The 19165-nt window shown below is 35.7% G+C and overlaps 1 protein-coding gene across 4 annotated transcripts in view; it reads right to left on the reverse strand.

Annotated features, from left to right (window-relative positions):
• Positions 1-19165, reverse strand: part of DIAPH2 (diaphanous related formin 2) — a 946398-nt gene that overhangs the window by 322548 nt on the left and 604685 nt on the right. For all 4 annotated transcript variants that reach the window (XM_088028705.1, XM_088028707.1, XM_088028706.1 and 1 more), the window contains one exon: positions 14-139. In XM_088028705.1, the coding sequence (XP_087884831.1) occupies positions 14-139 (126 nt within the window). The remainder of the gene's footprint in view (positions 1-13; positions 140-19165) is intronic.

The raw sequence follows: 19165 nt of genomic DNA on the forward strand, positions 1-19165 counted from the left end.
TAAATAAAGGATATTGTCATCTTCTCCACAAACTTATCATGTTGATTTTCTGTTTCGGGGAATTTCTTGATGTCACGTTCCAGATTAATAATTTGTTGTTCCATTGCTGTAAGGTTGCTCTTGAGAATTTGAGCTGAAACTAAAGAACAATGTGCAAAGTGTTTAGAGTATTTTACCAAATATTCCATAAAACAACTAAAAGAAAACAGTATCATTTAAAATATTTTCTAATGTGTAGAATAGTTCCATGAAGTCAACTCACATTTTTCTGAATTACTGCTCATAAAAATTCTACTCTCTATGAAATAAGTGAAAATGTGTAATATAATATATCAAATCATGTTTAATATGAGAATGTCACCATTTTATTCAGCCATTAGTTCAAATGAAGCTATTTCTATTTAAATTTATTGATGGAATTCCTAATACTTCATTCTTTAAAACCTAATTTGAAGATTAAAGAGAAACCAATGTTCAAAGAGATCTTACTTTATTGATGCACGTTCTTGGCTATATAAATGATATAAAGGTAAATTATAAAAGGGTTCAAATATTTTTCTTTTGTTGAAACATCATGATTTTTATAAAACAACATCTATGATAAAAGTTCTTGTTTTAGTACTTTTCATATGCATAGAGATGTGAAAAATTACTATTGATACATAAAGAGGATTTAGAGCAAAACCCCAGAGAATACATATGCACATACATACCATACCCACAAAGCTTCAGAGTGCCCTCAAACACTATCATTAATTGCTTTAATTACCCCTAACGTTATCTGTACTTTTCTTTTTCTCTCCTCATTGACAACCAATAATTTTAAATAGAGTATTCAAACTGCTCCTAAATACATACACATTTTCCCGATCTCTTATGATGCCCTCTCTTCACAGAGTTACTTTTTAAACGTATACTATTTTATAGATACACTATTACTGAATGACTGCCAATTACAAATGAAGACACTTCTATCAATATCAATGCATTTGGCAGAGTTCTAGTTGAAAAGACACAGTTAAGTATTAGAATTTAATAGGTTAGACTGTGACATTGGTTTTTAAATCAAGGCTCTGAAACACTGTTCTTTTCATTAAAGTACTGTGAAACACAAATAGGGTAATATTACAGCTCTTTTTTCTTAAAGTAAATTTTGGTCTCATTCAGAGGCATATCAGAATTGCAATGAAAAATTCAAGAGACTGACAAAATCAACCTCCTGGCAAATTTCAGCCAAACTCTTCTGACACAAATTCATCACACTGACACCCATACCTTTATAACTCAAGAAGGAGAAATTGCCTTAAATATACATGGAAGTTCAAGAGACTGAAAATCAAACACCAACACTAAAGACAATTTTTTTCTATTAATCTGTCAATTCAAATAACTCTTTCCAATTAAGTTCCACTTGTTTAGCTCTGACAGCTTGGAAATTATTCTTTATCAGAGAAGTCTGAGTTTTGTCTTGCCAAAAATTTACTAATGGTTCAATAATCATTGCTTGCTTTATTTAAAGGATGAGTTTGCTGTGGAGGAAATCATTTTCTCTTACTTTAAAACTGAATTTTTTCACTTGGATTTTTCCACTAGAGTCTCAATAATTATTCAAAAGGTTTGTTCTTCTCCATGTGCTTGGTTGAAAAATTGAAGGTATGAAATTCACAAGTTAGTTATGTCATTTAGGTTACATAAAAGAAATAAACTCATGATAATGTTCTGTAATAAACAAAATGTGCCCAAAGGCCAGATTTAGGTCACAGTAGTAATCCCCCCACTAGAAGAAATAGTAATTCCAGTAGTAAAAATGGGATGGTGACAATGATTCATCTTCTGATTGTTCAGTACAGAAATAGCCTAATCAAGTGCTATGCACACAAAAGTCTAGATATCTCAAAAAAACAAGAGACAATATTTTTAATCAACTTGAATTCTGAATAAAGCAATATGTGCCAGACATCTGTCCTCCTCAATTTCACATGTCAAATCCTAAATCCTCTATAAGTCCCTCCAGAATTCTAGTCCAAATTCTCTACCATTTATAGGCACTTCTGTTTGTTCAAGTGATCTTCCACATATCACCTTCCACTTTGATAATAATTTTTGTTTTGTGCACATAAACACAGAGCCTCCATTATAAAATCTCAAGCTACATAATGGTAAGATCTGTATCTAATACTTTGCTTTCCCCTCTGTATTTGTCAAACATAATACTCAATAAATGTTGGATGAATATGCATATTTCAAAAAGTTTTGGTTCAGATTTAAATTCATGCCTACTCTTTTTCAGTTTCTTTTTTTAAATAAGTTTTTATCTAAATTCCAGTTAGCTAACATACAGTGTAATATTATTTTCAGGTGTACAATATAGTCATTCCACACTTTCATAAAACACCTGGTGTTTCTCACCACAAGAGCACCCCTTAATCCCCATCATCTATTTAACCCATTGCCCCACCCACCTCCCCTCTAGTGACCATCAGTTTGTTCTCCGTAGTTAAGAGTCTTGTTTCTGGCTTTGTTTCTTTCTTTCTTCTCTTTGCTTATTTGTTTTGTTTTCTGGCCCTAACACTAACCCTGGCCATAACCTAACACCCTAACCCTAGATTTGAGAAGAAAAAAGATACACACACACACATACACACACACACACACAGAATATTACTCAGCCATAAAAAGAATGAAATCTTGCCATTTGCAATGACATGAATGGAGCTAGGGAGAATTATGCTAAGCAAAATAAGTCAGAGAAAGACAAATACCATATGATTTCACTCATATGTCAAATTTATACCTATTTCCGTAAATGAGTGTGCATACACAGGGTAGACACAATCATAATGATTGGAAGTTACCATATCAATTACTAGTGAGTATGGAAAAGAAGCAGGAAGTTGAAGTAAGTCTAATAATATGTAAAGGTGGCAGGGTTCCAGGAGATGCTTAGACAAATAGGAAAGTAAAGAACTGGGATAAGGAAGGGAAAGGACACCTTTGTTAAGCTCTTTTGTCTTCCCCTCTAATAAATTAGTAATATTATGCCTAAACAAAAGAAAATAAAATATTGGAGACTAATAATCCAAGGATTCTAGCTCACATGCAATTTCATGGTTGCATTAAATGAACAACACAATTATTTAAAATGTATATCCTTCAATCAATGGAATTACGGTATCTTAGACTTAGAAGTAACATTAAAAGGGATTTGGACCAGCCTCTCAAATTTTAAAAACTCAGGTTATACAGTGTCATGGTCTACATTCCTAGAAAATAGAACCTAAAACAAAGCTTGCCTTATTAGGGGTGAAGGTGGGGTATAATCAGAGGGAAATGGGCATGAAGGAAAAGGGAAGAAAGTGAATACAAGAGAGTAAGTTACTGAACTGGCCATAGCTTTACAAAAATTACAAGTGGTTGCTTAGAGTCCCAGGTTGTCTCCATCAGTGCCAACTTCATGGGCATGTGACCTATGCAATCACTCCATGCTTAGAAGGGTCCTACACTTTGTTTAATGCTCTGTTGTCACCATTTTGAAATTCTTATTTTAAATGGAGCCCACATTTTCAGTTTTCACTAGGCCCTACTAATCATATAATCAGTCCTGGTCTCCAGATATGATAAATGAAACAACTGTAATTTGGAAGAGATGGTTAAAGGAGGTTAGCAGTTCACCTGTTGGTGTCTTCTCATTTTCTATTCTCTCATTGGTAAAATGCTGTTTCAGGAGTGTTAACTTCCCATTTTAGATGGGGAGCAAGACAAGTGGCCCAGGCTTGGAGGTAGGGGGTGGCCTAGAAGGGGTGCTCAGTAATCTATGGTGGTATATAAATTAGATCTAGAACAGAGGATTCACTATACCCTAAGTGGCTTATTCCCTTGACAGCTGATATAATTAGAAAAATTTCTGTTTACTTATAAACAAAATCAGCCTACTTGAACTCTTACCAATTAGTCCTCATGTTGCCTTGCAGCAACACTGATTAAGTCTATTCCCTATTTTACAGGAAAGGTGTCACTTGCATCTTTCTTTTTTTTAAAGATTTATTTATTTATTTGAGAGAGAGAGAGAGAGAATGAGTGGGAAGGGCAGAGGGAGAGGGAGCGAGAAACTCAAGCAGACTCCATGCTGAGCGCGGAGCCCAACATGGGGCTCAATCTTATGACCCTGACCTGGTCACTTCCATCTTCCTAATCTGCCCAGGCTACAAATACCCAAGTTCCTACAACTGGTCTTCCTAAGGTATAGGGGTTAGTTATTACTTGAACTCTTAAGTAATAAGTAACATTTAGTGAGTACTTATGTGTAGACTTTATTCTAACTAGTTATATGTATTAACTCATCTAATCCATACAAAAACTCTATGAGGTATGTACCAAATTTAAAAAAATATTTCTGGAAATTAAAACCTGTGCAGTAACCTGTATTCCTCTGGTGACATTTATAAATTAGTTATTTTGGCTTTCTAGACTTGTATAAAAGATAACTGTTTTGTTTTGTTTTGTTTTGTTTTGTTTTTAGGGGGGAGCATTACTATTAACATGTGTTGACCTGCCTGATCACTTGCCTTAAGTACATCTGCTTCAGTCTTAAGAGCTGGGAGTCAATCAACTATTTAATTAGGTCCTAGCTGGGGCACCTGGGTGGCTCAGTAGTTTAAGCATCTGCCTTCAGCTCAGGTCATGATCCCAGGGTCCTGGGATGGGGCCCCGCATCGGGCTCCCTGCTCAGCGGGGAGCCTGCTTCTCCCTCTGCTGCTGCTCCCCCGGCTGTGCTCTCTCTCTCTGTCAAATAAATAAATAAAACCTTAAAAAAATAATTAGGTCCTAGCCTCCATTACTTCTAGTATTGAGAGAGAGAAAAGGAAGGAAGGAGAGAAAGAAGGTGTGTAGGAGGTTGAGGGGGAGGGAGGCAAGAGAGAGACCGAAATATTTTTACTGGAGGTGGGGGGAGATGTAGAGTACCTAGAGTCCCAAGAACATTAAAATACCAGAGTGGGTTAGAAATGCTTGTCTTCTGCATCGTCTCAGACTCAGGGTATATTTTTGTGCCTGCCATTATTTAGTTCACTAATATAAATTAGGGGATCTTTAATGACAGTGCAAACATTTTCTGAGTAAATTCCCACTATAGGCATTTTCAATGACTGATTAGTCCGTCTGGTGGCACTTTAATTTTTTTCTCTCATTTCATTTTTTGCATCTGCTACTGAATTACTGAATCTGAATTATAATACTAAAAATTAAATTACAGCTATCAAGTTCTTTATTATAGCTTCCTTCCTTGTATTCCATAAATAACCTTTTAAGCTCAGTATACTCTCTTGAGTTATATGTAGGGAGAAACTTTCCCAACAAATCTTATTTATCTAGTTGCTTCAGTTGAAAAATATACAGACTTTTTTCCTGGCTTCAAGCAAATATATGAGAGTGTCCTGATCTTTACTCAAAATATTTTAAATGACAGGCCTGCTCTAATTCATAATTTTAAGAAAAGTATAAAATAAATATTTTAAGGGAGATTTTAAATGTAAAGGCTCTTCAATTACATATTATGTAAGAGAACTGATACACATTTAAGGGAAAAAAATCACAGTACTCTGTTGACATTCTCTAGAGCATGTAGAATGTGTAATTCTATGTAAATACAAAAACTTTTCCAGGAACTTGAGGATTTTTTCTCTGAATTAAATATTTCTATTAATTTTACCCACTGACAAAGTAACTGAGCACTTCTTACATCTTTGCTCTAAGAAAGGCCAAGTAAAAATTTACTCTTGCAAGTCTATATGTGAATAGGCCCCAACATAATTATAAGCACCATAATTTTCTTTAACTGAAAATATTTAGTTGAAGAATTACTATCAGCTGAGCAGCACATTAAAGTGACTCATCCAGAAAGCATACATAAAAAAGAAAAGGACATTACAAGCAGCCTGAACAATAGGCACAGTTGCATTCTTTCTTAAGTGCATTTATAACAGTTTCACTTTATATGAAAATGATATTTACATGGAAACGAAGCAAATGTGTTTATATAATAACAATAGCAAAAGCTCATTACTGTGGGCTTCTTAGGCTTTTAAAGAAAATAAGTAGTAACTGGCACCCCAATAAAAAATTCCTATAATACAAAAATCAATTAGAAATGACTCATCCTTAGGAGAAAAAAATTATTACAAAGTCACCTTAAAAGAAAACACAATTTAACTAGAATCCTTATTAAATAAAATTTAAAAATATATGTCCCCAATATGTGTTCACAAAGACTATCACTTGCCCTTCTAATGTGTGTGCCCTTGGGGATAAGGTGCAGTTTCTCTAAATTGGATTCATAATATGACCTGAATGGATGCTGAGATCAGTGGGACTTCCATAAGAAAACATGAAAACTGCTTTATAAACACATATAAATGTTTAACTCTAAAAATCACACTAAGCATGTTTCAATGTCTGGGTTCATACATTTATACAAGTCTTCAGCCTGAATGCATTTTCTTAAACTAAAAAGATGGAGCCTTCTAACTAAAAGAACAGAAAAACCTTACACCTTACTACCTTGCTCCTAACTATGGAAGAAGGTATGCCTAGAGGATAACTGGGGTAAAGGAGGATGAAGGGGAAGTTTGAAGTCCTCTGAATAATGATTTGCAATAGAAAATTCTGTACCCTGCCCACAAAACCACCAGCAGTGGACAGTCAAGCTACCCATGAAGAATCACAGTTCTTTTACCTGTCTTTCTGCAACTGTTATTCTGCCTGCAGCAAATAGTATGTGTGAATTTTTAAATCAAAGGCTAAAAAACAAACTAAAATCTCCTACTCTTGTTGACAGTCTTAGCTTAAGGCCAGGTTTGGGAAATACATATCCAAGCTGAAGCTTCTGTTAAGCCATGCTGGATATAGTCTTGTTGGAATAGTTTGTTCTCATCACGAAGAATTTTTTTAAAGCTCAGTTGTTTTCCTTGCAATAAAAGATCCTTCACTCACCCACACCTCAAAATGGAATCATTTTAATGGGTCAAGTCAAGTCTTTATTGAGTTGAGTTTGGGCTATATGAATTATCCTCCCCTAGGGATTTTATGTAAATGACTAGAATGGTATTCTCAATAGAAAAGTTTGCCAGAACCTTCAGATGCTGATAAATCCTTTATGTCAATCCTATACTAATGTCTTCACTTGTCAAATCGATGTACTACGTTCTTTTTTCACCTTGGAATTAGAACACTGATGGTAAAAGGGAACCATACCGTGTCACAAGAGGCTACTTAATACTATAATAAGAGGGCTTAAAAATAAATCAGTAAAATTATGGAAAAATAAGGGCTATGGAGAATGTAGACTTGTTGCCTAAGACAAGAAAGGACAAAATCTTAATTTAAGAAATCTGAAATTATAAGATTGTAAAATTTGGAATTTTGAGTATAGATTTATATGTGTGTTCAGTTTTGAGCTATAGTATTTGATGTTATTGAAAAAGTCACAAAGATAAATACTTGTAGAAAACAACTATATTCAATATCACCAAAGTTCTGATAAATTGGGTGTGAGAAATGAGCACTGTTTATTTCACACCAAGACAACTACCTGCTTCTTGTGTAAGTATTCACAAATGATTTTATCTGAGCAATCGCTTGATGGCTACTGTACTAACAATGCCGTTCCTCCTGGTATATTTTATTCTTAATAAGGTATGAAAAGATTATATGGGTTGATAAACCATTTGAATACCTTCTTCCACATGCTATTTGAAAAGAATTAAAAACACATAGATAGTGTCATCATAAAGTTATAATGCTATATTGGAAGAATGTTAGCCTTCTTGAGTGTACTTTTTGTGACTGTGGCCAGATTTTCCATGAACTGTATTCATGAACTCATCAGGGAAATTAATGGGACTATATGATTTGGCATAGATATTCTTGCAATTCACTGGGTTTTTCCAAAACAAGTCTAATGCATCAAGTCCACACGTATGTACATATACAAAGCCATCAACTTTCAGTCAAACTGAATGCAGGCTGTCATGAAATCAATGTCAGTGCTGAGGTCATAATGTTGGAGTCATTAGAATCCACTCCACATTAGTGCTGCCTGGAGTAGCAGTTCTTCTGCTTGGTAGTAGGGTTACCAGTCAGATAAAAGATGCTTGGAAGAGTAGAGTAAATTTATGGTTACATTTTCCTTATGCATGTACTGACTGTGGATACTAATAGGATTACTATATGCCCACAGATAAGAGATTGGCAGTGTAAACAAAGGCAATTCCAAGCTATAACTGTAATAATTTTCTATATTCCTCACCACTGAATCAGTCCATAAATAGAGCAGGGTTTTATCTAGGTTTCAGCATCTCATAAATCTATTATGCCTTAAATATTTTTGCTTAACAACAAAACAATGGATTAAAGGAGGACATGGGGTCCTAGGGGTAGGTGGTGTCTTCTAGAGTTGTGGGAAAGGACTGAAAGGCTGTGAGCAGGAGAGGTTGATTACATTTACATTAAAAAAAAAACCCAACTCTGGCAGCTATGTGGAAAATGGAGGGAGGGGGTCAATAATGGAAAAGGGGACACGAGTTAGGAACCAATTATTATTGTCTAGACAGAAGATGATGGTGGCTTCGATTACAGTGACCAAAGATGATTGCAGTACATATTTTAGAGGTAGTGCCAACTGGTCTTAGGGTGGATGAAATGTGAGCGGTAAGGAAGAAGGAATTACTAAGAATGATTTCCAGGTTTCTGGCATGAATAACAGAAATGGAGACATTTAGAGATTTGTGGGGAAAGATCAAGGGTTTGGCTTGGGACCTACTTAGTTTCAATTGTATGGACCATCAAAATGGAGATTATAATTGGGAGCTTGGATATATGGGTCCCAAGCTCAGAAAAGGGGTCTGAGTTGGATGTGTATAATAGGAAGGCATTTGCATACGGAGCCTACTTCAGAATAGTTACATTGTTTCATTACATTGCTACAATATAATTTAGTCTACAGTTTTCTGGCGGTATAAATCTAGGTAATAATTCCTGCATCCCTGACTCATTCCAAGTACAAATATTTCTAGATGGTGGTTAAGGTCATTTTCCTCTGGGCTATGCTTGTAATTTATTCCTATTTTTCCTCTTTACTCTGTTTTTCTGTGAGTTACTTTAAACTTGCACAAGTACCACAGATATTCATAGTAAGACTTTTATCCCCCAAAATGTCTTGCTGTTATGTTTCTCTTGAAACAAATGTTGCCAATAACAACCACACAGCTAATTGCATTTGGAGGTGGGGAGTATACTAAATCAAAGAGCTCCAGGCCTTCAAAGCACATATCTGCCAGAATTTCTCCAACAGAAGCAGGAGAAATGCGAAAGACTCAATTGTTTTCCTTTCATAGTGTACATAATTGGCACATTAACAGTGGTACAGGGGAAGGGTTAAAGGTGGTTTAGCCCATACAGCACAATGTAAGTTTTACCCTTCTTTGGTCCTTCTCTCCCATTGGCTCTACTTAAGATATTCACAGTAAGCATGTCTTCTTCCTGGCTGTAGCTCCACAATACATTTCTAGCTTTCACTATTGATTGTTTTTCTCTGAATGGTCATTGCAATTAATTGCTGAGTTTTTATTAGTGAACTGTTCTTTTAAGGCCAACAACAATCCTTACCTGAATTTTAATCAGAATGGAACAATATAATTACACTCCTGAGTGTATTGAGTGGACAGGCATGCTGTACACATCTGCTTTAGTTCCCAAGTCAGTAATTCTATTGCTGCCCTGGATGTGATAAAGTCCATCTAGCATCTCTACATTATATATATATTTTTAAATGAATCTAGGTTTCTATCCATTTCAAAAGGTTCATTATCATCTTTCCAGCCAGCCAGCAAGTTACATTTGCAACTGTAATCTCTAGCCTTTAGTATTCTAAAATAAAGGTTAACAATCATGGTCCTTTGCCCAAATAGATTTATCTTCTTTGGAGCCAGTAATAGATAAGAAAACTCAAATAAGAAATTTACCCAAATGGTCATTACATTTAACCTGGAACAACTAGAAATTAACATTCACTATGTAGGTCTATTGTAATTTCCCACCAAATTCAAAAGCACTTACTATTTCAGTATCAAATATGCTTGGATGCTTAAAAGTTGCAGAATAATACTTTTTAAGATGTGATCACAAGAAATTCTAACCATGACACATGACCAGATGTCATGTTGGTAATACTTACTGACAAAATATATTTAGTCCTGGACATCACATATGTTCTTCCCAAAACAGTTTTTCTAGTAGCTCATACTGGATAAACATTATGAAACATGTTTCAATATTTGAAAAAAATTGCATTCAACCAAAATTAACATTATCCTTTAAAAACCAAAACCTGATTTTGCTACCACAAGGCTTAAAATATTTTAATAATCCAGTGGTGTGCTATGTTATGGTAGAAAAAAAACATGGCCTTGGAAGTCAGACACACCTACCTGGAATTCTTTCTCCACCACTTGTGTGATTCTGGGCAAATCACTTAACCTTTGTGAACCTTAGTTTTCTGATCTGTGAAATGGGGGAGAACAATTCTAACCCCATAAGGTTGTCATGAGGATTACACAAAATAATATATACAAAACTGTTATCATAAAAAGTAGCATATTATAAAACTAGATACATGTTAATTTCTTTTGTGATCCTGTCATCTACAGGATCAACACATGTAAAGCACTTCAATATACGACCTCCTACCTCCCTATCTCCGATTTTCACTTAAGGCCATTCTCCCATACTTAGTGCAACTGAATACTGAACAGCTGTTTCATGTCTCCCTTCTTTGGTTCACATTTCCTGGACTCTCTTTTTGTTACCTTGACCTGATGAACTCCTGTCATCATTATTATTACTAATCTTCTTCCTCTTCTTCTTTTAGAATATAAGCAATATAAGCAACTTTTAATTATTTCTTTGTGGAAGTTTTAAACATAGTTTTTATTGTTAAGACAGTTACACATTAATTTAAATAGCCAAATCATTCTACAAGTCTGGTTATGAAAAAAGCAATTTCTGCCTCCCATTGCCATTTCCCACTTCCCAAATGCATTTGATTTCTTTCAGCAGATTAAAAAAAATTATCCTCTATATTGTTAAAAAAAAACTAATATTATTCTATCTCTTACTTTGTTTGTTGCTGTTCCCCCCAGCTTTACTGAGATATAATTGACACATACCATTATGTAAGTTTAGTGTCTGATGTGTTGATTTGACACATTTATGTATTGCAAACTGATTACCACCACAGCATCAGCAAACACTTCCATCCCATTGCATAGTTACCATATCTTATTTTGTGGTGAGAACATTTAAGATCTACTCTCTTAGCAACATTCAAGTATATAATACTGTACTATTAGCTATAATTATCATGTCCTACATTAGTTTCCCAAACTTGTTAATGTTAGAACTGGAAATTTTTACCCTTTGACCAATATCTTTCCATTTCTCCCATCCCCCAATCCTCACTACTACCATTCTATTCTCTGTTATCTCTGGAATTTCCATTCTTCTTGGGGTCAATTCCTCTATGAAGTTTTTCATGACACCTCTATATGTAGTTAGTGCCATTCTCAGTGCTCCTATAGTACTTTTCATTCTTTATGGATTTTTTTTCACGGTATTCTAATAGTTTATATGGCTACTACTCTCAAGAGAAATTTAGTTCCTTGAAAGCAGAGTGAGACTTATAAAAATATCTTCCTATTCTCAGCCTCTAACACTGTACCTGTAAAAGTAAGTGCTTAATAAATTTTGTTTGAACTGAGACACCATTTCTCTCATTTATCCAATTAGCAAACATGGTTTTTAAAATGTTGACTACCTTGTACCACTGATGGCACAGTTATAGGAACTCTCATACAATGCCAACAGGAAAAAAATTATAAATTTTCTAGGAAAGAATTAGAAAGAGGCTTATAAATATTAATAACCTTTGACACAGTGATACTAGTTGTTAAAAGCTGTTTTCAAGAAAAAGACTGAAAGAGAAACCAGGAATTTTGGCCACAGAAAATCATCTGGTTAGTCTTATTTAAAGTAGCATAAAAATTCAAGTCTAGATGACCAGCAATAGGAGAATGATTAAGTAAAAACTTTAGTGCAATGAAATGAATGATAATTATATAAACAATAATGCAAAATTCATAAAAACTTTAACAGAAGAATACTTGTGATCTCACTGACATCAAATGAAAGAAATCATATTGAAGTTTATATACAGTATGATCTTAACTGTGTTATGTATTTTAATAACCTCTTTCTAAATAGAAAGAAACTTCCTAACTTTGAATGTTACCCCCATATCACTCACATGTTCATTCTGCATTTTATTTATTTATTTATTCATTCATTCATTCATTTTTTCATTCTTACACATTTATTAGGCACCTACTGTACACCAGGGTAGAAGACCAAGCTGGAGAACATAATAATCCTCAGGGCAGCTATGGCCCTCACCCTGCGAGCTCAAGGACTAAGAGAGGTGGGAGCAAACATGGTACTAGCAAAGGGACAGAGATGACAGGGGCTGTGATTCCAGTGGCAGCTGGATGGCAGGGGGCTCCCTGCAGGTGGGAAGCCAGGGTAAGAGTGAGGAAGACCCCAAGGAGAAGAAGAGCAGGCCGAGTTGCAGGTCTTCAGGCAGCTGAGGGCCAAACAGCATCTGGGGCATCTGGGGGAAATGCAGGTGGTCAGGGTCAAGGCCAAGCTTAGAGGGTGGGTTGTACTCCAGGTAGCCACTCGAACCTTGAATCAGAACAGTATGGCCAATGGCCTCTGGCCACATGGGGGACTCGCTGGTAGAGTGGGGGCCTGTGTGGGGGCCAGGAAGATGATGTGGCCTTTCCTTTGTCTGGCTCCCTGTCTCGCCTCCTAACAGCACAGCCCGCAGGTGCAGTGCTCCTCAGAGCCCTTCTCATTTTGCATTTTACAGAGTAGAATATTGGGATGTGGGGTGATCTGACAGCTAACAAAGAAGGGAATGAGAGATTCCCAATTTCTCCCAATGAGAGATTCTCCTCTAAGTTTATAGAGAGATTCTATGAAGCAATGCCTACCCCACACCCCCAAAAAAATCACTGTATATGCCTTGGTTCTGAATAAACTACCTTAGAGGCACAAAGGTTGTTTTAAATCTGTCTTCTTTCATTAGACTCAAATAAATGAACTGTGTTATTCAGAATTCTCTATGTATTCAAATATGTTCCGAAAAAGTCCCTCCATCCCTGCAAAAAGAGACTCATCAAATACACAAGGGCTACAGACAATTTTCTGTAATTTAATTAGCAACCAGTCTTGAAAGTCATGAAAGAAAAACTATTGAAAATTTTCATTCATCTACACAGGTGGGAAAACATTAGGCAAATAAAAGATGAATAAAAAGCCCAAAGACTTAGAAGTATTCTGCCAAAAATATATATAAGCACATATACACACATAATTTGGTCAAAGGCCATTTGCATTTTTCAAATGCGTCATAATCATTTACAAAATAAGGGAAAGGAAAGTGAAAATGGTCGTGAATACTATGAAATATTTATATGTCCTCAACTATATATACATATAAATTGGGTATTCTAGATCAAGGGATGGCACTGCCCTCAGGCCAAATGCAGCTCACTATTTTTTTTTAAAGATTTTATGTATTTATTTCAGAGAGAAAGAGAAAGGGAGAGAGCATGAGCCGGGGGAGGGACAGAGGGACAAGCAGACTCCCTGATGAGCGTGGAATCCCGAGGGGCTTGATCCCAGGATCCTGAGATCATGACCTGAGATGAAGTCAGATACTTACCCGACTGAGCCACCCAGGCGCCTCTGGCTCACTGTTATTGTATAGACCTTTAGATAAGAATGATTTTTATATTTATAAGTGGTTGGAAAAAATAATATTTGTGACACATAAAAGTTGCATGAAATTCAAATTTCAGTGTCCATAAGTAAAGAACATGGTCATTTACATGTTGTCTATAGCTGCTTTTGCACCATCCCTGGTGACAGGGTTTCTATGTGGTCTGCAAAGCCTAAAATATTTAATATCTAACTCTTTATGGAAAGAGGTTGCTTACCTGTATTCTATTTTTGTTATTGTTGTTGAGATATAATTGACATAACATTCCATTAGTTTTGGGTATATAACATAATGATTTGATATATGTATATATTGTGAAATGATTACAACAATAAATTTAGTCAATATTCATGATCTCACACAGTTACAATTTTTTGTATGTGATAAGAACTTTTGTAATTTACTCTCTTAGCAACTATAGTTACCACGCTGTGGATTACATCTCCAGCACTTATTTATCTTTTTTTTTTTAAAGATTTTATTTATTTGACAGAGAGAGCACAAGCAGAGGGAGAGAGAGGGAGAAGCAGGCTCCCCGCTGAGCAAGGAGTCCGATGTGGGACTCAAACCCAGGACCCTGGGATCATGACCCGGGCCGAAGGCAGCCGCTTAACTGACTGAGCCACCCAGGCATCCCCCAGCACTTATTTATCTTAAAGTTGAAAGACTGTAACTTTTGACCACCTTCACCCATTTCTTGCACCCTGCTCCCCACCACCTCTGGCAACTAGCCCATGCTCTAGAAAAAAAATGCACTCTTGGGAGGGATATCAGCAAGAACCTCAGCAATTTCCTAGTCCAGATCTCTTATGAGGATATGGAGACAGAGAAACCAAAAGTGATTGCCCATGTATACACAGACAGGTCACTGGATTTCTGGTTCCTCTACTATCACAATACAACTGTATCTCTTTACAATGTCTGCTTCTAATCTTCTGGGGATAAAATGCATACTGTGAATTACACAAGGTGAAGTTGATTATATATGTTTATTCTGTCAAATGCATCAATAGAATAATTTAATAGGACTAAAAAATATTTTTATCATTAGCACAATACCACAGACAGAATCAAGGTACCCCTGGCAAAATTTATTTTAAAAATCTTCAAATTAAGTAAATAAAATATAACAGCAATGCATGCATGCAGAAACTCAAAGCCGGGTCCTGTAAACCTGTCACTACAAAGGAAAAATAAGCCACTATAAAGCAATACAAAACTTAATCTCATGGCCAAAGGATCACTTCTCAGAATAACACAGAGGGATCCAAATCAAATTCACCAACATGATACCTTATACTTCCTTTCAGGCTTTTTTGAAGATCTAATATTTGACCAAGATGTATCTTAAATAACTGACCTATTTGTAGTTAACATGGGCTTTATAACGATACTCCAATATATTTCAGGAAGTTCCCAAGTTACTCATCCCAGTGTTACACCTACAAATGTACTCATTTCATTCTCATAATCACCCTATGAGATATATCCTGTTATTATCTCTATTTACATAAGATAAATCTGAGGCAAAGAGAGATTAGATAATTTCCTCAAAGTCCTGTACCAAGTATTTGAAGTCTGTGCTCTTACCAATATGCTCTACTTCCTCTTAGGAGTAAGAAAAGGGAAGTTTTAGTTAAGCAACATTTCCAAGTAAGGAAAGCATAAGCTAAACCTGGTACATGAAGTTCTTTTATGTCCTTAATTTAACACAAATTTAGTGTCTGCTAATGAAACAACATTGCAACAGAAAAGGACAAGGACCTGAAATAGGAACAACCTTGCCCTCAGGGAGCTTGTAATTTTGTAGAGACTAAAACAAGTACACATAAGGATGCATAAATTGATGACAGTATCAGTCAGACTATAACACATTACAGAGTAGGAAGTAAGAAAATTTGCAAAATGAAGCAGGGTAATGTATTCCTTGCAACAAGTGTCTGTAAGTGAAAGGGACAGTTTCCATCTTCTCAGTCAAGAATGAGGAAACATGATCTTTTGGGTATATGGAGGATGGGCTTGGGAGCTTAAAAAAAAAACAATACCCCAAGATGAACCATCCAAACAAAAACACAGTTTGAAATTGTTGTTGTAGAAAAAATAAAAGAAGGAATTGGAGTTAAATGAAAAGCTATACCAACATCATTAGGAAACTAAGGTTAGAAATCATGGGATAGTGGATCCCATCAGGTGGGCTGTGTGATTTTGTCATCTTTGCAGGACTTGGAATTAAACAGAGCAACAGAAATAGCAGGGTGTGAATGACAAAATGCTAAAGGAGGGGGGTTTGGGGAAAAGTATGGGATTCCACAGTTCTAGACAGTGTGTGCTTGAAATGTATGTATTAGGTTACATTATGAATGCAGCCAGAGGGGAACTAATAGGTTGGAAGAAAAGGGAAAGGATAAGGAAGGGTGCAGGTAAAGTCATAATGAAGCCAATAGACTCATTATGAGTCTCATATTGAGGTTTGAGAGGCAAGGGGTATGTGAGGATGACTGTGGATATAAAGCTACATTTCAAAGCTTGAGATCTGGGAGGGAGCCATATTCTTTGTGATGACAAAGTCTATTATTTGTGGCACCTGGGTGGCTCAGTCAGTTAAGTGTCTGCCTTCAGCTCAGATCATGATCTCAGATTCCTGGGATGGAGTCCCACATCGGGCTCTCTGCACAGCAGGGAATCTGCTTCTCCCTCTCACTCTGTGCTCGCTCTCTCTCTCTCAAATAAATAAATGAAATCTTAAAAAAAAATCTAATTTATATGCTTATGAGGGGGCTGAAATGGGGAGAAAAATTCATGCTGATGGAATCAAAGCCAAGGAACTTTGAGACCAAACTGTAGAATGGGACTCATCTTCAATGGTGAAGTCATCAGCTTTCACCTCCTATTTTCAACTAAGTAAACATGTATTTCTTGCTTTTGTATTTTTATAATTTTCCTTCTTGGAGGATGTTTGCATTTTGCTTCCTGTTTTGATGGAGAGTTATGTTTAGAAGGGAGTAGAAGTCTGAGGAAAAGGGTATGATTAGCATAAGGTGAAAATCAGATTTTAGCAGAGTGATATTTTATTATCTCTCTGAGGGAATGCAGATTGACAAAAACTTTTGGTTCATAGACTGACATTCACACAAACATCTTGAATAATTTTGTTTTCAATATTTTCAAAGTAGATAATATAAAAATAATTGGTAATTCTTTCAAAATGAGACAGGAGTGTTACTGTAAAAAATGTTTTTTAGTTATTTAAATTACATTGAATTCATAAGTTTTAGAGATACACTGGGATATTTTTAACATGGTGTTATAAATTTGAAAGTTTTTTCTTTTTCTTTTCTTTCTTTAAACATTTTTGTAGTGTCACAGAGCTACAGTAAATTATTCTTAATTATATACATACTGTTTATTTACTGTATGTATTTTTAAATGGATACAGTTTTCAGTCATGGATACATAACAGTAAAAAAATAAAACTGTACATCCCGATGTTAAGAAGTAAGTGAAGTATTCCCTGAGTGCAATCCACATATGTTTTATAAGCCAATTAACTCTCCTGGGCCTCTGGAGGGTACCAATAAGAACCAATTCAAGAGTAATTTACTCAAAAAGCCTGAAATAATTAATATGCCTCAAAATGTGTCCAAAAGAGCCCCCTAGTCACTTCACCTGACCTACTGTATGGGATATTACCTAAATGGGTTTTTACTCAGTAAAACAGAAAATAAATTCATCATGCACCTTTAGGATTTGCTTTGATGAAATTTTAAAGTTTCACTTATAGGAGTCTCCAGGGAATGTATAATAAATGTGGGACAGCACAATAACAACAAAAAGAAAGATGGTCTTGGAAGCAGAAGACCTGGGTCCCACTTACTTTCCATATGACTTTTGACAACACATTTAAACAACTCTTTGAGGCTGTTTTGTTACGTGTACAACAAGAATAATACCACCTGCCTTGCTGATCTCGTAGGGTAGTAGTAAAGATAGAAATGAATTGTGAAACTCTTTGTAAACAGTGCAAAAAAAAAAAAAAACCAACTTGAGTTGGTTTTAGAAATGTTGCTACACGGAAATTGTGCTTGGCAGCCGGCTGGGGACAAAATACCTCCCTGACTCTTAAGTTTCTATGTATAAAGGTAATATTTAGAAAGCAAAGTACAGTACATGGCATATATTTTTGATAGGAAACTTACCAGGAATGGCGCTCTTCTATAGCAGGGATACTGTATTTATTAGAATTCTATCAACTCATAAAAATAATTATGTTAATTTTAGGCCCACAGTATATAACTTTTCTTTTTTTTTTCATTTCATTTAAATTCCAGTTAGATAACATACAGTGTAACATTAGTTTCAAGTATAGAATCTAGTAATTCATCACTTACATACAACACCCTGTGCTCATCAAAACAACTGCCTTCCTTAATCCTCATCACCCATTTAACCCATGCCCCTGCCTACCTCCCCTCCAGCAACCCTGATTTTGTTCTCTACAGTTGAGTCTGTTTTATGGTTTGCTTCTCCCTTTTCTTCCCCTATGTTCATCTATTTCATTTCTTAAATTCCACATGAGTGAAATCATATGGTATTTGTCTTTCTCTGATTCACTTATTTTGCTTAGCATAACACACTCTAGCTCTATCCACATCGTTGCAAATGGCAAGATTTCATTCTTATTTATGGCTGAGGAATATTCCATTGTATATATAGATACCACGTTTTCTTTATCCACTCATCAGTCTATGGACATTTGGGCTCTTTCCATAGTTTGGCAATTGTTGATAATGTTGCTATAAACATTGGAGTGCATGTGCTCCTTCAAATCAGTATTTTTGTATCCTTTGGGTAAATACCTAGTAGTGCAATTGCTAGGTCATAGGGTAGTTCTATTTTTAACTTCCTGAGGAACCTCCATACTGTTTTTCAGAGTGGCTGCACCAGTCTGCATCCTCCCAAGAACAGTGTTAGAGAGTTCAACTTTCTCCACATCCTCTCACCTGTTGTTTCTTCTGTTGTTAATTTAGCCATTCTGACAGGCGCAAGGCGATATCTCATTGTAGTTTTCCTTTGTATCTCTCTGATGATGAGGGATGCTGAGCATCTTTTCATACATCTGTCAGCCATCTGCATGTCTTCTTTGAAAAATGTCTATTCATGTCTTCTGCCCATTTCGTAATTGGATTATTTTGCGGGTGTTGAGTTGAATCAGTTCTTTATATATTTTGCATACTACCCCTTTATCAGATGTGTCATTTACAAATATCTTCTCCA

Source organism: Eumetopias jubatus, unplaced genomic scaffold (genome assembly GCF_037043125.1).
Source record: "Eumetopias jubatus isolate StellerSeaLion01/CBP00866 unplaced genomic scaffold, mEumJub1_p1.0 scaffold_11, whole genome shotgun sequence".
Classification (NCBI taxonomy): domain Eukaryota; kingdom Metazoa; phylum Chordata; class Mammalia; order Carnivora; family Otariidae; genus Eumetopias; species Eumetopias jubatus.